The sequence below is a fragment of the Pholcus phalangioides genome, unplaced genomic scaffold (genome assembly GCF_987345545.1).
Source record: "Pholcus phalangioides strain wild (caught in Gottingen) unplaced genomic scaffold, Ppha-v1.0 ptg000003l_1, whole genome shotgun sequence".
In the NCBI taxonomy this organism is placed as follows: domain Eukaryota; kingdom Metazoa; phylum Arthropoda; class Arachnida; order Araneae; family Pholcidae; genus Pholcus; species Pholcus phalangioides.
In genome coordinates, this window is record NW_028301596.1 from 53,506,488 (window position 1) to 53,533,677 (window position 27,190).

The 27,190-nt window shown below is 39.0% G+C and overlaps 1 protein-coding gene across 4 annotated transcripts in view; it reads right to left on the reverse strand.

Moving 5' to 3' along the window:
* LOC149088822 (zinc finger MYND domain-containing protein 11-like) overlaps positions 1-24,971 on the reverse strand; it is a 72,285-nt gene extending 47,314 nt beyond the window's left edge. Inside the window, exon 1 of one of the 4 annotated variants that reach the window (XM_089250303.1) lies at positions 17,117-17,239. Coding sequence is in view for 2 of the 4 variants with exons in the window: in XM_089250297.1 (XP_089106423.1) it covers positions 24,868-24,939 (72 nt within the window). In the remaining 2 variants the exon portion in view is untranslated. Of the gene's footprint in view, positions 1-17,116; positions 17,332-24,867 lie in introns of those variants that run through there. The other 3 variants (XM_089250297.1, XM_089250298.1, XM_089250301.1) reach the window with 3 other exon arrangements.
* Positions 24,972-27,190: the final 2,219 nt, after the last annotated feature.

The window sequence follows — 27,190 nt, forward strand, 5'->3', positions numbered from 1 at the left end:
AGTCCCATGGTCTTCCTCAACGACACAGTATTTTCAGAAATGACGGCCCTTGTTCATGAGCTAGCCCTGAAGTCACGTTCAATAATGCAATCGGCCCACAATTTTCTCTAAGACTGGAGGAGAATATCACCCACATTTACACAGTACGTGTGTGGAGCCGCTGCGGTGGTCGAGTGGTCATAGTGATGGACTCGCATCGCGAGGACCCGGGTTCCCCACCGTCGCCATAGTGGTGGTCGGCTGAAGTTGGTTTTCTGTGGTTCCCAACTTCCAGGCGCGAATGCGAGCCGATCCCCCTTTAAAAAGTTTCGCCACAGAGAGCAACAGACCTACAAGCAGTGCAGTACAAATGCAATTCAATCATAACACATCACTCACTTCATTTCTGAAATATACATAGCAGCATGGCCCCCCACAAGGGGTGGGCTGACAAGGCTCCCGGGCCTGGGATCCGGGAGGATTTTAATCATTTTTTTGTTTTTTCACGCTATAAATTTATCATAAAGGGGCCCCCGTGAAAGATCCCAGCCTGGGGGCCATGCATAGCAGCACCGAAAAATCAAACAACATTACATACGCACTCAGACTGTTAGGTACACATACAGTTACACTTCCGGCACAACTCACTAGGTATTAAATCGCCCATATATGGTGATAGACACATGATGCCTCTTTCTACTATATATATACGTAAGAGGTGGATGAGTGTAAAAAGATAAATATACTTTTACCTACTCTCAACTTTTCAACTATTATAATGCTTGATTTGTTTTTTTTCTTCCCTTCTCCCACTTTTCCCTTTTCTAACGTGCGGTTAGGTTAGGACAAGTTTACCCATATTTATCACCAATTCATCAAATAAAGATCATCTTGTAAGCGAAGGCGTTAAAAATTTACCATCAAGGGTGTGTATATATATATCACACACACACCGTTTCTAAGTGGGGGAAAACAGTTGAAGGAAGGACAGGGAAAACTAAACTTGGGGAAAAACAGCACAAATAAACGCACGGAAGCAAATATTGCACTCAAACAAGTGGATTTTTTTTTGTTGGCGTCAGGAGAGACAGGGAAAAAACTTTCTAATTTGGTTTTTAAGGATCGGGTGTCCGTATAAAACGTTAGTTTTTTTATTTAAAAAAAGCAAAACTCCTTGAAATATGAACGACGTATCTGATGTCTTCGTTATTTGGATACTTTTTCCTAATTGTAAGTATGCCTCTAGGATCAACGGTTCACCAGTAAAATGCGGCCAAAAGGGGACTTTCCTTACTACTCTGTACATACAGTCAAATTTTGTTAAGGGATCACTTTTGGGAGTGAAAATGTGACCCCGCTATACGGAGTTAGCTATGGCCTCGATTCTTTTTCTTCCACATGAATGCATTCACGAATAGAAAGTCGACCCCTTTTTGTTCAAATGAGTTCAGTTTTGAAACTGATCAATTTAAGTCAATTTATGTATGATACTTGATTGATCCTGTCATCCAAAATCACGCAGTTCCATAAAAACCTAAAACTTTGCAAGGAAAAAAAATTTTCATATAGCTTTTATGCTCAAACCATGTTTGTCACCGCTCTGCGGCACCTCTGACAAAGGGGGCACCGCGGCGCACAGTTTCAGAACCCCTGCTCAGAACTACAGTAGTAATGAAACAATGTTCAAGACCACAAACATTAATTTGAACAAATAAAAATTAAACTTAGAGAATTCAAATTGGTAAAAATTGAAAAATTATCAACGTTTCCTATATATATTTAAAAAAAGTATAAAAGTTTTTCGGACTAATTTTTAAAAAATTAAAATGAAAGAAATAACCAGAAATCCCTTCTTAAAATTTTTAAATGAAAAAAGTGGTGTCACATTTGCCGACTTAAAAAACAAAGTTTGAGCAACACGGATTTTAATAACACCAAATATTATCATATGTGTTCAGTTTTTTTTTCCCTAAGTACATAATTTTTCGTACGTTTTTATAAACAGCTTTATCGTTGTCTTGCATGCTATACAGTTTAGTTTTTGGGAAGATCAGAAACCGAATAAAAAATTTTTTTACCAGAGTTCCAAAAAATTCCGTTCACTCCCAAGTTTTCAATAATATCGAGTGTCATTGGAAAAATGATGAGGAAAAAGCAATTCTCTCTCGAAGGGAAGATTAAAATTGGAAGCCTGAATAAATTTGGTCAAGATTTTTGGCCGGTCCCTATTTAGTTAATTTGTAAGGATTCATCCAGAGCCCTCGGGCTGCAAGCCTTTTTCGTGGGAGGGGGCTATGTTAGAGAAAACCACTATCAAGTGACAGTTTAATTCATTGGGTACGTTGTAAAAAAAATATCAATTTAATTAGGAAATTCTTCAAAGTGATGCTTTCACAAGAAAATGATCTCTTAAGCGGAGTGTGAGACGTACTATCAAGAGTTAACATTAGAGCGCCGTAGAGGACACACGAAAAAGTGGCAAAAGTGGCAAGTATCAAAAAGTGGCCTAGTACGCGGAATGACGATTCATCAGGATGACCCGCTAACGAGGTTCGACAGTAGTTGAAAAACAAAGATAGAACCTAGATCACCAAACCCTCGTTCGTCCGGAATTCAATTAACCGATGTCGGTTCGTTCAGGGATGATTTTACTTTATTCTTTAGAGAGAATGAAATTATCGCTGCAGTTCGAAATTTTTTTTTGCGTCCGAAGTGAAGGCGAAGAAAAGCCCAAAATAAGCAATAACGATGATTCTGAGTGATGCTCTTGAGGAATTTCCTGTCTGGAGCAGCAGCAACATTTCGACTCATAAGATGTTAAAAAACTTCGTGATATAAATCCGTACTAAGCAAAGGATGACCTAATTGTCTATACGTCGGTTGATCATGCATTCGGTTACTATTACTACACATGACACTGGAGACCTTTAAATTTATGCTTCCACATTCGATTTAATTTTCAATTTATCGAAGTAGGCTTGTCCGTTACATCGGATAATCGAGGCTCCACGGCTGCTAAAACATTAAAAAAATATTTGCAGCGATAAAATTTCCTCTTCCTACGAAAATTGAAAAAAAAAAGAAAGAAAACAAAAATAGGTGGTACAGTCAAAACTACGAACATAAACATTTGAGTTAGCGGATTGGTTAGCTGCAAAGCTAAATTTAAATGCGTTTGCTTCAAATACATTTTTTCCTCCTTAGTTAAACCTACAATGGTAGCTAGCTAGGTCACTCCAATCCCTCGAGTGTAAACATTTGGTATGTATGACCAAGAGCCGCCACACACGTGGCTTTTTAAACCAACGTCTGGCTATCACATGCTTTCCTAAATGGAATCACGAGAAACACACAAAGAGGTTTACGTTATACACTTTGAAAAAAAAAGAAAAAATCTAGCAGACTTGTTATTATCAGAGATTTTTTCTGTCTCTCTCGCGATTATCCACATATGAGAGGACCAGCGAACGGATGTGACGACAACGACGAGCTGGCTATAATTAAAAAGGAAAAGAACCTTTAAAAAAAACCGCAGGAAGATTCACCAAACCACGGCAAAACAGAAAAAAAAATTCGGCTTGTCTGGCGTCAAGTCAGATTACAGACTGACTACTCAACTGATTGGAACCTCTAGCGAACGACAAATAATGGCTCCTAGAAGAAATAAAAAAAACATTGGATATCCCTCAATACCTTTGTTTCGTTCCACCAAGTACGTTTCTCTGGTAAATTATACATTTGTAGGACGAATGAAATGTCGCTACAAACGAAAACGGGGGTAGAAAACATCCGATTAGCAATCCATCATTGTTGGAAATATTTGAAACATCAAAAGACCGGAACCAGCGTATTGCGTACTTCGCACATCGGTGGATTTATATATATTCACTTTAACCTTTTAACACTTATTTTTTTTATGAAAAGCACGTTTTAATTACCTTCCAGAACCAGAATTTCAAGGTGATTCCCCCCCCCCTCGCGTTAGGCCCTTAACGCGGGCCATAAGTCACCATAATTACCTCAATATCCTTCAACTAAGCCACGGCTATACACGGTTTGAAACGTTAATTTTGGGTTCTGTGGTGTTTAAGAATTTTTTTGATTTAATGAGAAGAATCTGTTACTAATAGTGACTACTGGAGAATATTATCGATCGACAAGCATTGCTTCCTTAAAGAGTTATAGCTATCAAGATTTCCAAGGCGACAAATCTCCAAAAATTTACGTGCCAGACTTAAAATAATACATTACCCGAATTGACATTCAATATACGTCGGACAATAGATTTGTAAAGTCATGGTGCTTACGTAGTATAATTTCAGGACCTAAACAGAATCCGACGTCTTGTCTACATAGCTGGTAGCTACTTTACCTCCAGACCAACCATGGCCCCGCTGTCCCCCAGGGGATATAAGCTGGTAGCTACTTTACCGAACACCAACTCCGGTCATACATCGCCATACGGCAATTTCCAACCAGTGGAGTTAGGTGGGAAATGAAGGCACCACATTGGTGATCAACCCCAGGCTCGTTTGGGTAAAGAACTGTTTCTCATGTTCTTTGCCCGGATTCGAATCCGTGGACCTAAACGGTAACCTTTATAGTGGAAGACGAGCATCTTACCACTCTACCACTCGGACGTTTAAAAATGTTTGCTTCCCCCCGGCGGGGAATGGAACCCCGGTCTCCCGCATGACCGGCGGAGATACCACTATACTACCGAGGATATCTCTGGTAGCTGGTATCAGTAGGAAACAAATGTTCAAGCGATTCGAATAGCTTGTAGAATAAAGAATTAGAATTCGTTTCTCTGATTTTATGTTAGGAGTTGAAAGTCGGCCACGCGAGTAATTTGATAATCCGTCGCAGGCCCCAATGTAATAGAATGGTACATAATTTTGAAATTTTTTTTTTTCTATTTTGAATGGTTCAATGGAGATTAAAAGCAATTACAACCATCACTTTCCGTAGAACCAATCTTCGTTGGGCATTAATGTACCTTTCGCCAGAGGATAAATGACTTGAGGCTATGACAAGTTTTGAACGAAATGAAATTTCTCAAGGGAAGGAGCATGAATTGTTTATTATTTCAAAATATAAGTACAAAAAAAAACAATATACTCTATTTTTTTAAAATTTTTTAAACATAGCGGAATTCGCCACAGCACAAATATCTCGCCTCGCCTAGCTGATGCATAAGGGGTCATTCAAGTATTACGTCAACATCGGGGGGAGGTTTCGGATTTCCTGACTTTTGATGAGGAAGGGGGTTTGAGGGTTGCTTACGTCATCAACCACCCCTTTTTGAAGATATGAAATATTCTAAGCTGCTGAAGAAATTTTGCTGACGGTGGGGGGGGGGGGGTGTCAGTGTTTTGCTGACAACGGGGGGGGGGTCAAAAATGGCTGAAAATCTGCTTACGTAATACTTGAATGGCCCCTAACAGTGGCGGTTTCAAGACGGATGTTGCGATTTTCTTCGCTCTGAGAATGTTTCCAGTTGTTGACATTTTATACTGGCATTGGCCAGGAGTGGAGCAATTGCCAATATAGACTGTCCCACCTCGAGTCTTGTTTAGTGTCTAATCGAATTCGGAAGAACACGTCGAAGCATGTGAATTTGTATAGAACATAGAGGGACGCACACAGGTGAATAACTAGACACAAATATCCAGGAGTAAGGATAAAAAAAGCGTACAGAGCAAGAGCTTCAATAGCGAATTCTGTTTTGTTTCACAAAATTAAAATTACATGGGACGTTAATACAAAACAACTTGTCATTCGATAATATTTCTGGATGTGGCATATACATTCCCGCGGCTTTCTTACTGGAAATCACAGAACATTACTTTTTCTTCGTTTTGACCTCAACCCCCTTCACGCACAGGCTTTTGGCAACAAATTTGGATGCTCTGTTTAACGCATCGGCGATAAAGTTGGTAACCTTGTTCGCACGTTAGAGAAAAAAAAAGAGGGGAAAGAAAAAAATAAATAGGAGAGAAAGATTACACTAGATTTCTTTTCACCCTCACCCTTAGTGTTTTCTTTGTATCCTACACGTAGGATACATAAAATGTGCGGGGGGGGGGGGTTCATTAGCAGAATTATACAGTAAGAACGAAGGAAACAAAAAATACTTCGCGATGCTGAGGACAGAGGAAAGAAAACCGGATTGAATTTCTTTCACTGGCGTTTGGACGAAATATTTCGTCTGTGATCGTAAGAGGGTTAATCTTATAACCTGCAGCATTAACTCTTAACAAGTAGAAGAGAGAGACCTGTTTAATTTTTTAGGAGGTTCGGTCTCATGAATTGTACTGCTTGTGAAACCATGTGAATAACAAATAACAAATCCCTCTGGAAGATACAGGTATGGGGCTTCCACTCAAAGAATTAGAAAAAGTAGTAGTCCCACCCGTCCAAGACCGCATAATAATAAAAAAAAATCAAAAATTCATAGCACAATTTCAGTATTCTATAAGATTGACTCTAGATAAAGAAAAATGACAGAAAAATGACTTATTAACAAAAACAATTTTTGACTATAACAGTGTACTAGCAGCCACAGATAATTTTCTCTTTTTTTTCTCACAATATATATTACATTTTTATTTTTTTGGAGTCTTCCACAGCCAAACTGTCAACTCTCTTCCACAATGACAGCAAATTATGAAGACGTAAGGTTTTTAAGAATGACGATCTTTCGATCTTTTAAGATCACTGCCAAAAGCACAGTGCAAAATGTGTAAATTACAAGGTCGAATGTAAATAGGTCAAGGTGACCAGATGGTTTCACTGCGTTGTACATATCTTTTTTAAAGGGATTCGTTTACATTTTACTGTTCAATGCCAGTGTAATCGTTTCGACAAATAAAACACTTTAATTTCTAGCTTTTTTGCAGAGATTTTTAAACATTGTTCTATGCCCCTTCACGCTCTAAAAATACAGAAGACAAATTAATTCTATTGGGCAGCATCAGAATTACCAAACCTAGAATAGGCCTATGTAGCCAACTGCTTTGTTATGCAAACTGATGTTTCACCTATACACAAAATGTGTACCATAATTTTGAATGACGAATGTTAGTTACTGTCCAAGACCATGAAGTAGCAAATACAAAATTAATTTCTTTCATCCAGACAGGAGTTTTTAATGACTACTCTACTTGTTGAGCCCTCAAGTCAAGCAAAAGAAAAATTGATAAACCAAATGATTCACATAGACCCCCCCCCCCCCACCCAAATAACTTGGAAAACGATACAAGTTCTGCTTTGGCAGAATCGTTAATTGCAATCTTTTCCATCTGTGTTATTTGGCAATATATCGATGATTCCCTCCTCAATTAAAATCAATTAAGTTTTGTTGATACGATTTGATAAAAAAGGAAAAGACAAAACCTAGAAAGTCGGAAATTTTATCAAAAAGTAGGACAAGTGGGAGCAGGTGACCCTGCAGGTATTATAATACGTACGGCAGCAAACCGTGCATGCGAGAGCAAAGAGTTCCTGAATTTGACACTGCGAATTAAACGAAAAAAAACCCAAAAACGAATTTCCAGTAAACTTCGACACTTCTAAAATTTAAAAGAAAAAAATAAGATCAATTGATATGTTGAATAAACTGTTAGATATCCATCCATTTGATATGTTGGTAAAAAAAATGGGCATGTTCACGTAATTCTTTCTCAAAATTCTGTATATATATTTTCATTCACGATTTAAAATCAAAACACATGATCCCTGATACAGTATATCATACATAAGAGACCAACGATCGCCATAAATGTAGAAAGTAGCAGGTGTGGGTGTGTGTGTACTGCGGGCAGTAATCGCCGCCGTAGCAACAGTGCCCAACCACCGATGACTGCGGTAAATCCGAAAGGAGCTTTCCCGGCGAAACCAGCAATTTGGTACTGCTGCAGGAAGAAGTAACAGAAGCACGCACACACACACCACGGTAGACATACATATGCACACAGACACTCACACACGAACGCGAGTCGATGGATTCAATGGTTTCCACCTAGAAAGGAGGGGAAGACAAGCTCAAGCTCTCACCACGCACAGAAACGAAGAACATCTTCCTCGAAAGAGGAGTCACAGCAGCGATCAATAACAACTCCGTCAGCAACCGCTCCGAGATGAAGCAAATGCCTTTTATCAGCCTCTGAGAATACATACGTACGCCACTGAACTCGGCATTCACAACGGGGGATTGTCACCCAATAACAGCTCAGTATATATATAGTTCCATTGAAGATGATTACAGTTAATAAAAAAAGGTTAGATCTATAAAATCTCTAATCTGAGGAAATTATTACGTCTTGTAAGACTTTTCATCAAAAACTTGACAATGCTTCGAGCATAGACTTACGGTTTGATAATATAGAAACGATCATTATAGCATTTCATATGCCATATATTTATATTTGGAGAGAGGAACGAAACAATATTGGTTCGACGATGGCGTATTTCAATGTACAATCATCATATTTCGATACTGAAAAAGAATGAAATTTACGTGGTCATTTTGAGGTTAACTCATGGATTGTTTTCCATACACCGCGAGATACGAAACAAAAACATCCAACCTTCTTTAGCAGGGCATCCAGCAAAATCTTCTAGAGATCAGCGGATCTCAACTTTTTTTTCTTTTTAAGAGTCCTTTCTAGTAGTAATCTCTATAGCGAAGTCCCGTGGGCTTTTTTTTTTTTTTATATACAGTTTAACTCGATTATAACGAGAACTCAGTATAACGTCATTAATTGGCGGATCTAAATTACATGGAAAATAATGTTAACGGATCTCGTTTACAACGACGCATTTTTTGTTGTCGTTGTCCAGTATTATTTATCATAATTAGGGTGATATGATATATACGGAAAAAGTAGGTGATTTATCCCTTTTTGAAATTTTTTTCCTCATTAAATAGACCCTTTCATTTTAACAAAGTTTACTTCAATTCATAATCATGACTAAAATAGGGGAAGGATGTGTGTGTGTAGTAATTATGACTATCAAAGAATTGAATTTTCTGGATGTTATGCGGAAACTAATATTTGGAAGGAAAAGTGATTTCTTTCCAAATATTAGTTTAATATATATATACCATCTCTTCATATGACTATCAAAGTCACATATTTTCCCATGTTCAATGCCGTCTCGACGCATGGGCTCACGTGGGGACCTCAAGTCCGGAAAGGGCCTCGTGAAAATGAGATGTGGTCCAACAGTGGTTTTCGACAGTGTGTATGAAATTGGGTATTAGGTATATTTTTCTCTCTCTCTCTCTCTATATATATATATATATATAAAAGTAGGGAGTTATATAAAAGGTTATATAAAAAAACTTTTATATATATATATAAAAGTAGGGAGATCCAGAGAAAAATCACTTCATCCGTGGGCCTGTGATGCCGTTAAGACGCACCTGGCCGTATTCAACATTTTTTTTTCGCAAATGGTTATTTTTAAGGAATTGGTGATTTGTCTGACAATTGGCAACATTTTAGCAAGAATTGGCCTGTATTTATAATCTCAATTTCCCGTATTTTTCCTGATCAAATATGGTCACCCCGAATGCAATAAAACAACTTCATCACTACCTGATTGCACCTGATTATATTTTTCATTCTTAGAAAGTCTTGAAACCGTCGACCTCTTGGTGTAATGACGCCTTCGGTTATGAAAACATTAAAACATTTCGCTGAACCTCTGCTGTCACTATAATCGAGTTTGATTGCATTTTTATCAAATTCACTGATTTATTTTATTTTCCTCGAGTGGCCGCGGAGCTCCTGGGAAGTGCAAACGGAGTACCAGTTGAGACCCGCTGTGCTAGATCATTTACCTGATTGTTCCTGACCAAAACTCCGTAAGAAATATAATTACAAAATCTTCCAATTTCGAGTTCTTCCCCACAAAACTCTACCCTGGCTTTTATCAAATACATTCAAGGCCGCTTATTAAAATCACGAATAATGTTATCATTCGGGTCTTGTTATCACCTTTGCAAAGCGCGGGGAACGAATCAATATCATAGCATAGAAAAAAAAAAAAAATCGTTTTTTGTAATCGGACTTCAGATAAATATTTACAAATATTTTACATTGCCCATTTTTCATTTCCCTGACTTTCAGGGTCGCTGGTATTCTTATCCAGACCACAGGATTAGCGGCCTGTCCGCCTCCCTCTTCTGAATGACATCGCAAACCACTTTACTAATTCATGGTTCAAAATCAAAATACAGTACAGTTGATAAGTGCATGGTCGCTCATTTTGGTTCGAACAACCCACGGTTCTCTTACGAGTTGAATGGTGTCACTATCCCGGATGCAACTAGGGTCACCGATTTGGGAATTCTCATTGACGAGCATCTTAGGTTTTCTGAACATTGTTCAGCGGTGGTCAAAAAATCGAATAGAATGCTTGGTCTCATTTTCAAAAAGGTCTCTTCGCGTTCTCCTAAAGTCATTCTTCCGCTTTTTCGAGGCTTAGTTCGTCCGGGACTGGAGCATGCAGTAAGGTTTTGGAGACCATACCTACAGAGGGACATAGACTTGGTTGAAGGGGGTGCGTGTCCTGATTGGCACACGGGGCTTCAGTTATGAAGATAGACTTCATTTTTTGAATATGTTTACATTGGATGAACGCAGGTGTCGAGGAGATATGGTCGAAGTGTTCAAAATTTTCAATGGGATGGATAGGATGGATCACGAACTTTTAGTACACCGCCAATCGACTGCTTTTACAAGGGGACACCAGTATCGATTGGTGAGGGATAATGCAAGGCTATGGTGTCGCAGGGAATTTTTCTCTAATAGGGTTGTTAATAAATGGAATAGCTCACCCGCCGGAGGTAGTAAATTGTAACACAACTGACACGTTTAAAAAGAAATAGATAAACATGTTGGGGCAAATCGAGGAGCTCTATCCATACTTAGAATAAGACAACCATAAATACATTATGGGCATTGTATAGTATTTTATATGTATATAATATAATTTTAGTTCTTAATTGGGTTGCTGTATTTTTGAAATTTATGACATCCATATTTGTTATGGGCATCTTTTTCTCAGCCACCTCGTTGGGCAATTTGCCTGTTGTGGCGTTGTATTTGTATAAAATCCCTCTTAACGGACACCCCCTCGTTTACGGACGAATTTTTCGGTCCAAAAATTTTTTTTTGTCCGCAAAAGAGAGGTTTTACTGTATTCAAGAAAGCTTTAGGAGTATTTATATTAACTACGCTGTTGAAATCAAGAACTCTAAGAACAGTAAAAATAGGAGGACCGTACAAAAAAAATATGGTCAGTCCCCTGCTTATTACCTTTACCCCCAGGCTGTTATGCTTTTCCCTTTCTCAATAAAATTACCATGATTTACAAATTTATAGAATGACCGGATAGAACGAGCACCTATGCCGAATTGTGAGTTTACCCAGGATAACGTTATACAAAATAATTTTCCTATCTCCTGGTAGTGGTCACATTTTATGGAAATTTGAGGTCTTGGTTTTTTTCATAGTGAAATCTGGTCACGTTAGCTATATATTCATATTTCAATATTTTGAAAGTTTCATCTGGATCTCATTAATACATTTTCTGTATAAATGACACATTTCATGGCTTTACAAATCATAGAAGCCAAGTCATCAAGCAGACTAGAAAATCAGCATTTACACCTGAAATATTCAACATGTGATTGATAAATTGGAGTCTAAGAATAATACAAAATTTTCTCGTTTATATAGGCCTATATTCCAACAACATTAGATAGGGTCATTAAGTCCCGGAAAAGTTGGAGGGGGGGGGGGGTACATTACTTATACTATACTTAACCATACTCACAATTTTTGGATAGGAGATCGAGACACCGATCGGTTAAATTCAGGTTTCAACCCATCTGTGTCGATACCCCATCCCAATGCTTTCCAAAGAGGGCAATATTACCCCCCCCCCTCCGGTGGGCGACGGAATGCTCCAGGCGGGCGATAGAAGCTACGAGTATAACCGTAACCCTCGAAACTCTCAGTTTTCGAGGGTTACGGTATAACATAAGAAATTATAGGTTCACTTGAGTCGGGGGAGGGGATGAGAGAGAAAAGATTTCTGAAGGGGGCGATGAAACACAAAGTTTGGGAAACTTTGTCCTCTTCAAAAGATTCCCCTTGGAGCGAAGGAAAGTTACAGTGGGGGGGGGGGGTAGAAGCTATGACATAAGATCTTATGGGTTAGATTGCGTTGGGGGGCGATGGGGCAAAAAAGGTTGGGAAACTATGGTTTAAACCCTGTTGGTGAACATCGCCCTAAGAAATTTCGTTGGTGTCTAATTTTATTATCATTTTTTCAATCCCTGATATGCATATAGCCCTTCATTTATTGTTAAAAGCTTATGCTTTGAAACAGACACCATAGCCCCGGTTACACGAGCCAGATTGCGTAAGAATAGGGGTGAATATCAACCAGGCTTGGCAACGGGGGGAGAAGACTTACATCATCTTTGGTTGGATTTCGGGTTTCATAACCCTTTGTGTTTTTCATCCTGTTGCCGAGTGAACAATATCCGGATTTCTATTTCCCATGTAACCAAACTCATTTCGTAAGTTCCCATTTTGCGATCACAAACCTTGCAGTGATCTGAAAGAAGACATTTGTGAGGCATAACAATTTTTCTTTTCATGTTGACATTTGCTAATGTCAGTGGTTGTGTTATGTGTAGTAGTTCCTATCCAATAAAAAGGAAAGGGACAGCAGAAATAGAACTGAAATATACAGCCCAAGCTATCACCGAATAATTAAAAATAAAAATGGGGAAGGAAGAAAAATGAAAATCATAATACTGTAATAAAAAATAAAATTAAAAGCAACTTTATCATGCAGAAAAAATGATACAAAAGAATCTTGTTTATACGATGTTCAAGAGGCGGATTCAAAATGTCGTATACATTTGTTAGTCGAATAACTGGGACTTTTTTAAAAAATGACTTCTTCCCCCCACAATCATATACAAAATATTATAAAATTCAATATGTTTCATTGCATCTCCTATTCTGTGACAAAAAAAATACAGGGTAGGCAGAAAGTCCGTAGAAACTTTAAAAATTCATAAAAACTGGAAAAATAATCGAAATAAAAAACGGTTTGCAGGGTTAGCATCACTAGGTGACGGAATTTATTTAAGACAGGAAAAAATAATAACTCAAAAAAAAAAAAGGCGATAGGTGACGCTGACGTACACAAGTCAAAGACGAGATACGCAAATGACGAACAGAATGCCTCCAAATCGTTTATTACAACAATATGTATGTGTTCCACATGACCACCACCACAGGGAATAACACATTGCAGGTCAGTCACAAATCCAAAAACGGCAGAGTGCAGGCAGGTCCGGATGTATACATGACACCTCTCGACGGATCGCATCTTTCAGTTCCGACAGATTGGATGGACCGAATCGATACACCCGGGATTTCAAATATCCCCATAAATAGCAGTCTGTCGTGTCGGTGTCAAATCTGGAGACCGAGGAGGGCACGGGAACTTGCAAAACCTGCTAATGATTTCGTCTTCCCCGAACGTCTGTATCAGGAATGGCTCTTGATAGAGTAGTCTAAAACCGTCTCATTTGCATATTTCGACCGAAGTCATTCGTACCATCTATCGGCTGTTTTTGAGTTATTTTTCTTTCCTGTCTTAAAAGAAAATTCCTATGACCTAGCGATGCTAACCCTGCAAACCGTTTTTTATTTCGGCTATTTTTCCGGTTTTTATGAATTTTTCAAGTTTCTACAGAGTTTTTGACCACCCTGTATATCATACTTGAGGGGAAAAAATTAAATCACATTTCAAAATTACTTAAAGAAATAAAATTTAGCAGAACATTACCTTTGAAACACGGTATTGGATAAAAAATTGCAACAAAATCTTTGACTTTGGGAAAATTCTCATCTTGGACTATATTGTTCAAGTATCGTCATAAATCATGTGACGTGACTTGACGTATACGAGTCCAATCTCGTTAGAGAATTACAGTAATTTACGTGAATTGAGAGAAAATAACACATATATATATACAAGTATATCCTTCTGATGCACCTCAAAAATATTTTTTTTTGGCAGTGGATGATTTGCAAGCAGCAGCTTGATTTTTGATTCTGTTTATCTGCTTTATAATAATTTTCAAAGTTGACAGGGATATTCAACTGTTTTGCAAGTTTCGACTTTAGTCATTAACTTAAAATTCTTGTGTGTGTGTGTGTATATATATAGATATATATATATATAATTCTTCCAAAATTTCCCTTCTTTAACAGAAAAAGCACTTTTCATTTCATTTTTTCAACATTACGAACGACTGTTTGACATAGCAAAGCATCAACAAATTTCAAGAAAACATCAAAAGAACTTTTTGTGTATGATTTATCATATATGTCCCTTATCAGCAGACCTGTAGCTTCTAAATGCTTACAATGTGTGTGTGGACTTTCTTATCCACTGGGGATAACACTGAAAACATTGGAAGAAAAATTTCTGGAAGGGCATATGGCCATCAAAACAATTGAAACTAGTTTCTTTCTGCTTATTCTCAGAAACCAGCATTTAAAAAAATCAGTTAAGTGTCCACTCTAAAGTCTAAATGGCTATCAACCAGCTACTGGCTATTTTCATATATGTCAGCAATCACCCTAAAATGTATGGCTTTTGTGGCGACAATAGTCCCATAAATCATGTGTACATGCCTGATTCATATAACTTCTCCATGCAAGATTACCTGATTACATCAAGGTTCGACAAATCAAAAAAAAATTTAGGCATTAGTCAAATCTCTTATAAGCAAAGAATGATTTTAATTGCAAGAGAAAACAGTCGTACATAATGTTCTTTTTACTTCTCCTGGACTTTATATATATTCTTTTCCTATGTTAAGAGACACACTATCATGAAATCAGAAAATTTTGTATCATTCAGACTCCAATTTAGATATAACATACAGAAAATTTTAGGCAGCAATACCAATTTTAGAATCACCAAAGTGACCTGGGATTTGTCTCACAAACCTCTTGCCGTTTATGCATGGTTATGCATGGTTATGCCGTATCACATGCATGGATGCATAGCTTTCACGCTTACGAAATAGATGTGATAAATGCAAAATTTGCCATTCTGATGAATAAATGCAAAAATTTGATTACCATTTTCCAGTGAAATCTTGATAACTTACTCCTTTACAACATAATGTGCATACATAATTTTGCTTAGCTCTTGAATTCCAGCTCATAAAATGCAAGTTCAATTGACTTTCCTTTCGGAGTTCTGTCCGAAAATTATGGAACTAATCAAAAATTTGGAAGTATTAAATTTTCAACATTTTGTGCAGAAAGATAGTTCAGACCAGGGCTGGACAACTGCAAAAAAATCTAAGTGCGAGAACAAATTTTTAGGTGCCAAAAACTTTTTATCCGAAGAAAAAGGTAGAGGTAAAAACCAGAGATACCCTTTTGCATTCTATGGACTTCCTGTGCCATTAAAATAAAGGCCTTTGCAAAATAAGGTTCAATGTATAGCAATGTGAAAACAAGCAATTTATTTCTCACCAAAGCTCACGTGGACCCCTCCCCCTCCCAGAAATCTCTCCAAACACCCACAAGAGGGGCCTCGTCATGATGATATTTAGTGACAATTTTTGAAAACAAATGAGGGAATTGGTAAGCTAGGTAGGAGACTCGCGACATCTGTTGTCCATGGTGCTGTTGAGACACTCCAGCCATCATCCACTTAGGGAAAGAATGGGGCTAATCATAGCCAAAAGGTCATAATAAAATAAGCAAAGCAGAGGGATGATAAGGCTATGGGTCAGAATGAATTTCATTTTTGCACGAAAAATTTACAGTACATAGACTGTGAAAAACCTGTCCTTGTGGGGGGGGGGGGCAGAGCTATCTCATCAGCATCACGAAGGCCTCAGGCAAAGTGATATTCCAAGGCTCCTCCTACCCTGCACGATATACCAGCCAACCATTTCATATACAGTGAAACCTCAATATAACGATACTCTGCGGACCAAGAAAAATAAAGTAGTATCAAGAGGCATTTGTTAGATTATAGACATTTCCATACAAGATTTAGAAAAATATATTTTTAGAAGGATTTATCAATCGCTATATCCAGTATGGTTGTAGTGAAGTTTCACTGGAATATCAAAAACCAAAGAACCAGATATCATTACAGTGGGGGGGGGGGGGGGGGGGGGAAGGAAATTCTATGCATCCAAGGCCGCCAACAGACCCGTCATTTGGGATTTGGGGGGGGGACCCGTTACTCCCCTTGGCTTTTAAAAATACACTAAAAATGGTAAAAATATATATATAATTAGAAATAGATTGAGCACATGTTCTTTGCCCCCCTCTGGAAAAAGTTGAAATGATGGCCCTGGCCCCCAACAGTGACAGGATAGGTTTAGAGCCCTCACAAGAGTGTGGCTGACACAGGGCCCGGGATACAATTTTTGTTTTTTCACACTATAAATTCATCATAACGGGGCCCGGAAAGTCTGATCTGCTGGGCAAGCAAGATATCCCGGTCTAGAAGGCCCTGCTCCAGGATGTCTGGGCCATAGATAGGCTTATACATTAAGATGGCCTTGCTGAAGATCCTGCTCATGGGATATGAAGCCCATCAGATTTTTTTGTAGCAATACATGATACATAATAATACATAACATACAACTACATAAGTTTCATATTCAAAAAATGCATCAATTGGAGCATAGCATATGTAATGTTGCAAATCAGTTACAAATACAATTTTTAAATGCTGCGTATGGTAAACTCATATGCAATTGATATGTACAGGTTTCAATAGGCTTTGCAGTTTGATTTCAAAGCTTCAAGAGCGAAAAAATTTTCAAAAAAAGGGGGGGGGGTCCACCCCGGTTGTGGGTGGGGAGCCTTTCAAGCATATGGGTGTGTTGTGGTAATTACATGGGGGAGGGGGGTGTTTCTGTATAAAGATTATTTTCGTGTTGAATTTAGTAAAACTGGGTGTGGATGGCTTGTAAGGGGTGGGGGGGGGGAGTGTTAAAATTTATCAAATGATAAATTGTTTAATTTCAATACTTATTCAAAGACACCCATACCTCCGCGGTGAATCCTGCCTATAAAATGAGGCCAGTTGAGTACTCCACCGCCAATAAATTACGAACCATTCAGTCCTCCGGTAATTTACGCTCGTCTGCAAACCGTGTTGAAAAAACACATACACGAATAATCAGAAAAATAAACAAACGAAAGTACGGTAGAGTAGGTGGGACTCTCCGGGTGTTGCCAACTACCGATTCGAAATGCTCATTGTAATGTCAACAATTCCAGTTTTCGTAACTGTAGTTTACTTTTTTCATTTTTTTAAATACATATCGCACTTTTTGGACCATTTCATTCGAAAATTATTATTTAAAATTAACCTTTCAGAAACAATTTTGTACATGCATATATTGTGTAATAATAATAATAATTAAGGTTGCCAGATTAATATTTAAAAAAAAATTGTGTATCATATTTCTCAGAGAATTGCTAATTAAAAATATAGATGGCAGTACGATATGAGATAGGCACTGAGCTATAAAGAAACTTTCATTTGTAGCTCAGTGGGAGATGGGTAATGTTATGAATTTGAAAAGGGGCCGTCAAGTGCTTTTTTTGGCCATTTTTGACTCCCCCCCCCCAGTCAGCACTTCCGCCCACCGCCTAACGCATATTAGGATCAGAGACGTACGAGGAAGGGGGAGGGGAGAGCCCTGCTATGCCCCCCCCCCCCCGATGTGATCAACCCTTATATGTATTTCTGTTAATTTCAATGTTATTTGAAGGCTGAGAACAAAAAATTTCACCTTAAGAAATTCATTGCGACCCACCCTCTACGCAAAAGCCGTATCTCGCGGAAGGGGGGGGGGGATGTCTTTCTATCTTTCAAACCGAGCACGACTCAGGTCTGTCACCATCTATGGGCGATTTACTACCTAGAGAGTTGTACCGGCACTCGGCAGTGTAACACTGTGTGTGTGTGTACCTAACAGTCTGAGTGCATATGCAGTATTATGTTTTTGATGTTTTCAGTGCTGCTATCTATATTTCAGAAGTGAAGTGAGTGATGTGTTATGATTGAATTACATTTGTACTGTTTGTAGGCCTGTTGCTCTCTGTGGCTAGACTTTTTAAAGGGGAGATCGGCTCGAATTCGCGCTTTGAAGTTCGGAACCAGAGAAAACCAACTTTAGCCGATCACCACTGTGGTGATGGTGGGGTACGAATCCGTGAAATTGGAGGGGGCTGAAAATTGACGATCGTCTCGTATATACGAGACTCAAGCGTGTGTACGCACTATTGAGGAGAGGGCTCAAATGGCATCAGTCCCTCGCCCACACAGGGCGGTCCACAATGGGCCTAAATGCAAATTCTTGCACAGGGCTCAGGAATGGCTAGTTACGGCACTGGGAATAGGATATACGCTCAGGAATTTTCTTGGCACCATCGTCATCATCGTGTCCCCCCCCCCCCCCCGCCAGAGTTTTTAGTCTATCTCCGCCAATGCTCACAGGGTGTTCAACTGAGTAATCGGTGAATATCTCCTGAATACACGAAATCAAGTATCCACCCTCAATGGTTTAAATGATCTCCATGGAACCCCTCTTTCCTCCCACGAGGACAGCACTGGGTCCCGGAACAAATACACTATGAATTCACTATACAAGAAACCCACCAACTCAATCTTTCTCCAAGATATGGGGGAGGGGCACCACATGGTGATCACCGAGATGCTCGCAGGGAAAGAAATTTTTTTATTCCTATGTGAAATGTGCCGTTTAACATCCCCCCCCCCCCAGATAGGGCGGCACATTCTATTTTTCTTTCTCAGCTGCGTAAACCCGTTGTTTCACTGCGCACAGAATTTCGATATCTGTGCGGAACGAAAAAAAATAACACGCTACCTTTATATATTGTATATATTGTTTATAATTTTTGTGATTGTATTTTTAATTGGGTTGCTGTATTTTTGGAAATATATGACATCCATATTTGTTATGGGCATCTTTTTCTCAGCCACCTCGTTGGGCATTTTGCCTGTTGTGGTGTTGTATTTGTATAATATAGGAAATTCTAGCGAGGGACCAGGTCAGTGAATGACCAAAAGATTGACCAGAAAAGTGTTCCGAGTGAGTGATGAAAAGAGTGACTTTAGAGACAGGCGTACCTACAGGGTAGGGGCTGGGTTAATTTGTGGAATGAATAGTGGAAAAAATTGGACAAGAATAGGAGAAGGGTGGCAAAACGATAAATTCGCTTCTGGTTGGGGCCCGATTTCCGAATAGGCAAGTAAGGCAATTGCCAATCCCTGCCCCATAATTTCATGCTCCCAAGATTTAATGTTCTCGTTCGCGAACTAAACGACCCTGCAGAGGGACGAAATTTGAAATTTTTATGGTATTTAATTTAAAAAATGTATATGGTAACACAGTACTTTGTAAACACACAAACTGGTGAACCGGAGCAGGTGCCCCAAAAATCTTTTGGGGGCCCAACTAAAATGAATTTAAAAAAAAAACAAAAAAAACTTGCGCTAATTCCATAATTTTGTGGCATTTGTTTGGTCTGGGCCCCATTATTGGTCAGTTCGGCAAGGTGTTGCCGACTCCGAGTTAGGGTCCCTAGATTCTAAAAATATATAACATTTCGACTTGGTGGAAGGGGTGGGGGTGCCACATGATTTTTGTTTTGTTTCAACAATGTTCCGTAATTTGTATCACACGAAATCAAACAGTGGAAATTCTGATTTACCCTGTCGTCTGCTTCATTTCTAGGTACTTTGTTTTTTATGGCTCCTTATGCTCCTAACAAAGAACTGAACTAGCTATTCAGTTCAGTTCAAAGCCGCTTGAAAGATTAACTTTCAATCAACTCTTAATGCAGCTTTGGTTCAGTCAGCCGGGTTTTCCTAGGAGCAGATTTCCTGTGCCGCGGTCAACGTAATTCGCCCAGCGCGACACGCCGTCCACTCAACAATAAGAAAAACAGCATGACTGTTTTCCTAGAAAACACAATTTACCTCAGGACAGCGCTTTACGTCGGGCGTGATTGGCCGACTGCTTCTGGACGAGTCAAATGCGTCCTTCGCAGCGCGTTTTGCCAATATTCTCTTCACTCTTATGTGTTTTCTTTCCCTTCCCTTCACTCTTAATGCAGCTTTGGCAGACGACAGAGTAGCTGATGCCAAAGCCATATACTATAATATAACCGCCCTGAGATCTGATGCGCCACGCTAGGAAAACACAAACGCGTAGCGTGATAATGCAACACGTTTCTGCCGGTGCGAAATAGTCTGATTCGGTTCACGCGGCGCAAGAAACCTATTCCTAGGAAAATCCGGATTTAGGGAACTGCACTGAATTAAAATTGATGCTTCTTGATCTGAAACTCGATATCACCGTCGGGCGTTTCACTCACTCGAGTCTTCTTTAATTTTGAGAGCAGATGGCAGCACAAACAGTATAAATCAGTGGAAATTCACACTTCATTTGTATTTTTAGAGGAGAAACATATTTCTTCTCAATGATTTGTTGTCTATTTCTTTGATCATGGGTGAGATGACCATACGTCCCATATTTCTAAGGACAGTTCGAGTTTTTTCTGTTTTTTGGAAAAATGTCCCTGTTTTTCACGCATTTTCAACGAAGCCAACTTCAAATCAACGATTGAAATTGTCTTTCAAACTCAGAAGTTACATTACGGTAATTACGATTACGAGCAAGAATATTCATCTTTTATTTATTTTTTTTAATTTGAAGTGGCACTTCATTTTCCATGTTTGGCAATTTTTCTGTGATTTTAGCATGAGTTAGCAACTTTGCTTACTTTTGGCATCATTTTTGGCAATAATTGGCAATGTCCCGTATTTCGAAGCTAAATTTTCAGTACTTTTCTCTAGAAAATATGGTCAGCTTACTTACTCACAGGGAAGTACACTGAATGAAAAAAATCTTTTCCTAGACTTGATCATTATATATTAGTTATCATATTACATTAGTCATCTCTAATTTTGAGAGTAGATGGCAGCACCAACAATTCGAATCAAAATGGAAATACCGTCGAATCCCGTTATAACGAACTCCAAGGGACTGGAAAAATCAATTCGTTATAAAAGAACTCTAGTTGTTTGCATCATTCCTATGTAAACTTATCTGGGGGATTAGAAACGTGCTCGTTAAAACGAGATTTTCGCTATATCGGTATTCGTTAAAACGGGATTCGATTGTAGCCATTTAACTGGTTCAGGCAACAGCTCTTAGAGCAGGGATGGCCAACCCCATAGGTGGGGATAGACATAAAAGTCTGGGGGACCACGGTCATTACTGCGGTGAGGGGGGGGGGGAAGGGAAGCACGATGGTGATGTCAATTTCTATATGCACATATACTTTAGATCAATCGACCGACTCCACCTTTGACGCCCCCCCCCCCCCGTATCTCTGTCCATGCCTAACCCGCGGTAAGCGTGACACAAGTTGCAAGCGGAGGCTTTCAAAAATGAAAGAAATTCTATTACATTTTTTAATCAAAGAGAGAGAGAAAATATCTCCGACTCTTAAAAAATCCTTTTTCTTATGAATGATGGTCTAGAATGGCTGCCAAATCCCATTTTTAATATGGTGTAGAAACTTAAAGTGATTGATAATTACGTGATGCGTTTCTGTCATAGGCGGAATAGACTTGAAAATCTCGGGGGGGGGGGCCACGATGATGATATCAATTCATATACAGTCGAATCCCGTTTTAACGAATAGCGTTATAGCAAAAAAACCTTGTTTTAGCGAACATTTTTCTAATCCCCCCCTCCCCAGATAAGTTCACAAAGGAACAATGCTAAAAATCTGGAATCCCTTTATAACGAAATTTCGTTATAAAGAAGTGATTTCTCCGGTCCCTTAGAGTTCGTTATAACGTGATTCGACTGTATAAGCAAATACATACATTAGATCAAATTACGGTGGGCACCAAAAATGGGTATTGGCACCCATGTGTCTCGCATCCTGGAGCAGGGCCCCTAGACTGGAATCTTTAGCCCCGTTTACAAATACAAATACAACGCCACAACAGGATTGCAATTTACTGATTTAATGAGATGGGTTGGAAATGAAGGCGCTGTCTCTCGGTGGTCGCCTCAAGCTCGTTAGGGGAAATATCTTACCTATATCCTCCTTCGAATTCGAACCTTGGACAATGACAACAACCTTCACGGTGGTAGACGAGCATCTTACCACCACGCCACTCGGGGACTGGCAAAAAATTAAAAAAAAACAAAAAAAACTGGAGCCCTGTCCACGCCACCCTTGGGGGGGGGGCATGGCTGGCCGTGAACTATAGAGTAAGTTTTCGTTTATAGTTATGGCCCTGGACATTTTTTCCCCTATATATTTTCACTGGAAATCTTTATTTCTTAACGGCTATTTGCATCCCTCTTCATCATTTGCCATGGCTCCCCTTTTCATCTGATTTCCACCTGGGTTCCGGCATGCAACAAGGTATTAAGAACTCCCCAGAGAACGTGTTTTACGAGCAGGGTTGGTTACGAGGTACATGGTTGGTCAAGTCGTAGAAGTGGAAACGTCAATATATTTCTGAACTCTCCAAAACGATTGTGACAGGGCTAGTTGAACGCTATGTGGATTACCATGCATGCACAGTTTTCAGTTTTTTAGTACGCTCTAACAATTGACTGAGATATTTGAATTCAGGAATCGGAGAAAAAAAATGCTTTGAAAGAACAGCCAAAACTGACGGACACAAAGCTCCTTTCCCCTCATTTTTATGCTGTCCTTTCCACACATTTCTCCGTTTTCAGAGAGAATATTGCAGTCATGGAAATTTTGTTTTGTTGGCAACAGGAGAGACAGGGCAACAGCTTTCTGATTAGAAGTTGAGGGACGGGGGTGACAGTAAAAAAATTTATATTGCTTTATTTTGTGACACCCTGTATTTTCACTGTCAAAACTGGCGCAGGGTGATTCCTGAACGCATTTTGAGGCTTTTCAAATCTGAACCATACAACTACGAATGGTATCAGGTGTAGTATTATTCTGGAGGAAAAAAACGTAAACCCGCCCCGTTGAGAAGAAAAAAGCAATTGAACCCCCCTCCTTGAGAAAATTCTGCGTACGCCTGTGCCCACAGGTTCCAAACACTTCCGACGTCCCTGTTTTTAAACTACGAACGAACTACAAGCAAAAAAATACGAACACTAAAAATTTGTGTTTATGTAGCATGGAAGGTCATTGAGCCCAAATTAACTTCATAGATTAACATTTTTATTGTAGAGAAAAGGGCTTTTTATTCATTAGCCCTCCCTTCACTGAAGTGAATGAGCGGTGGCAACTCAGTATCACACATATGGTGCAGGTATCTCGAATCACTGGATGTACATAAATGTACAACCAAAGGGCCATTCTGCGTCAACTAAATAAAACAAATTCCATTGAGACAAGATTGTTTCCTGCACAATTAGGGGATGTGTTTCCGACTTGCATGATGTACTATTAAGCAACGTTACTTCTTAATTTATAGTTCACATATTTTTATTCTTTCACAGATTTAATGAGTTTTGGCAAAAAAAACCAAAAAAAAAAACGAGCAAACTCAAAATTTGAATACGAAAAGCAGTCAAAAGACAAATGATATTATGTTGGTACAACATCTATTATTAGGGACCGTTCAAGTATCACGCAGGGCCGTCTTAAGAGCAACATGGGCCCCCGGGCCAAGTGATTTTTCTGAGGCCCTATCTTAAAAATTATTGAAAAATTCAACTACTTCGCGTTTTCCTGAGGCCGTGCCCGGGTAGGCCCATGCGTTAAGACGGCACTGGTATCACGTCATCATCGATGGGGGGGGGGGGGAAGGGGGTTTTCGATTTGCTGACTTTTGCTGACAAGGGGGAGGGAGGGGGCCAAAAATGGCTAAAAATTTGATTACGTAATACTTGAACGGCCCCATATTTTGAATCCGGGGCACAGAATTCAAGGCTTTAAAAAAAATTATCCCTGTTTTTTAATCAGGGGAAACCCTAATGATAATATTGCAATGCATTGAAAATATTTAGTGCATCTATAAGTGCAATTCTATCTATATTTTTCTGCTATTTTTTCCATACATAAAATATATAAATAGAGCAGTTTTCTTTCTGCACTGTATCTAGGGATTAAGTTCAAGTCTATTATTTACCCCAGAAATCTTCTATATTCCTGTTAGTCACAAACTTTACTACATGTCAGTAACATGCATAATACCAGAGGTTACTTTTACTTCAATATCACTTGAAGTTACGGAAATAAAAAAAACAACAAATTTTGTGATTTAAATCAATGATTTAAAAAAGAACCAAATGATTCAAGTCGGCGTACCATGATTAATTAAGCAAAATTACTGGAAAACATGGAGATATCCCGTATATATTTACGGGTCATATCAATGAATAAGTCGGAGCACCAAACGATTTTGTCGTTAGGCATTAATAGAATAACAGACTAAAATTCGCTCAATGCGATGAACTGCAGTCTCAGGCATTTTCAAGAAAAATTTGACTTCAATCTATGATTTGAGGTATGTTCATAAGCACCAGAACCTAGGGGCTGAGACCATTTGAGTACCCCCCCCCCCATGATTTCTGGAAAAAAATTCATCCTATAACTTTCCTACGTACGCGCTTGAGTCCCGTACATACGGAACGACCAGCAACTTTCAGCCCCCCCCCCTCCCAACGTTTCCTTCATGTCGGCGTTAGTGAAACAACATACAGATTAAAACGAAGCATAATCTAAGAATGTTCAAAAATGTACAACAAACCTGATAGACTATTGAATCCAGAAGCTTCGCAGCGGCTTCCGAGTTTTTATCCGGGAAGAACGACAGGGCCATGGCTGGTGTCTCTCAACTAGCTGCTATATCCGCAATACTATTGACAATAAAAACAAATCCAGTTCACATTATTGCATGTCTCGCACTTTTCAACGTCAACTTATTGGTATAGACGGATTATTTCATTCGGAAACGATCCAAAAAAAAAAAAAAAACACGGGTGAAATCATTCCGAGTACACACTCTAGGAAAAAAAATGGTGTCTATAGCTGGTTGCTGGTTATACTGCGGCAATCGCATTCAATAATGATGTCGTTAAAAAAAAAGTACTTAAATGCCTCCAGTTTACGTCAAGGTCAATCTCCCAATAATGCACACAAGAGAGCAGCTCCTCCTTCCGCACCCTTAAAAAAAAAATAATCAAGACCAGTTCTTTTCCTTCCCACCCCCGTTACCAAAGTAGCCCCAAGGGCTTGGGCAATTAACAAGGGACAAGCTGTCCTCTACTTTCCAGGGGTGATGATAAAGATAACATTTCTGTTCAAGCTCCGCCTTACTTCTTTGTAGTATGAGAAGGTGAGTACATGGGCACATAAGAGTACACTTCTTTTCACTTCGACCTCACCAGGAACCATGAAATCTAAAATTTCTCCCGATTGTGACGAAAAAAAACCCCCTTTTCCAATTCATACATGCATTTAGACCAAGATTTCGGGAATATACAAAATTTACACCTTACACATACATTACTCACTTGTCTTTCTCTTCACCGGGGGGGGGGGGGGAGGCAAGGCCCCCAGCCCTTATGGTGACAGATGGCCCGCCTTAAGGGCCAGGCATCACTTTAAAATTCGAATTCTGGTTTTCACTTCCACCTGCTACTTTACTTCAATCAGCTTATAACAGTGTTTCTCAACCTTTCTTAACCCAAGGACCAGTAAAATATCTGAAACAATTCGACGGACCACTTGCGTCCCGTATTACGGGACATTCCAGCAGTTTCAGTTATTCCGAATTGTTTTATTCATTTGTCCAGTTTTTCAACTATGCTTATTTAAATTTTTAATGTTGAATAAATAGTGTTTTTTCATAATTAATCATGATAATTATGGCTATAAATACAAATAATCATCTCACGTATTTATCAACTTCAATGCTTTTCCCCTCAATTTTTCAGCGATTTTAATCACGATCAGGGATTTTGCTGACTTATGGCAATGTTTCGGATGACAGTTGGTGACGTCCCGTATTTTACCGTAAGATCCCAGCTTCGCCTATTTTTTTCAATGAAATATGTTCATCCGTTCATTTGAATGTATTTTATCGTCAAATACATCTTTGTTCAATACGATTTATTGCAGCCCTTTATTCCCCCCCCCCCCCATTCATTCATTTTTGCATTCAGCAAATTTGTCATAAATTCCAACTTTTCTCTACAATCACTGATATCCCCTGTTTATGACCACAATTACCAGCATTTTCCTTCATGAGGAATGGTGAACCCAAGTATGAAAGCATTATTTTTATTTGAACGTATATGGATATAAGTAATATACAAATCAAAACAATTGAATAATTTTTCATTCAGTTAGAATCGAATTATCAAGTCTACCTGTGGACCACCTATGGTATCGTCACCGACAGGGTCGCAACTAGATACTTTGTCACCCGGGGCAAAACCGGCATTTTGGCGCCCCTTGCCATGTAGAAGATGCAGTTAAAGGGTGAATTCGGCACCCCAGAAAGGCCTGCTCCCCCCTCCCCCATTTGCGACCCTGATCACCGACCACCTTTGGTCCGCGTGCCATAGGTTGAGAAACGCTGGCTAACAACATCCGTGTCAGCGTTTCTTAACTTTTATGAACCCAAGGACCAGTGAAACAATTTTACGGAACACTTGTGTCCCGTATTACGCGACATTCCTATAATTTTGGTAGCTCCGTTTTTTTTGATACATTTGTCCCGTTTTTTTTTAACGATGCTTTCATTTAGATTCGTAAATTGTACTAGTAAATTGACAAGTTGTAAATACACACTGTTTTCAAAACAAAAAGAAAAAGAAAAACCGTATATAAGTTATGTTACGATGATAATTATGACAAAAAATATAGATATTCACTTCACATTACTTGTCAGGTTGAAAGTTTTTCAGCATTTTTACTAAAAATTGTAAAAATTACGACAATTGTAATTTATGTCCCGTATTTTACCCTATTTAAGATCCCGGCTTACCGTACTTTTCACAATGAAATATGGTCATCTGACCATTAGAATATTTTTTCCCCGTGAAATACATTATGTTTGTTGTGAT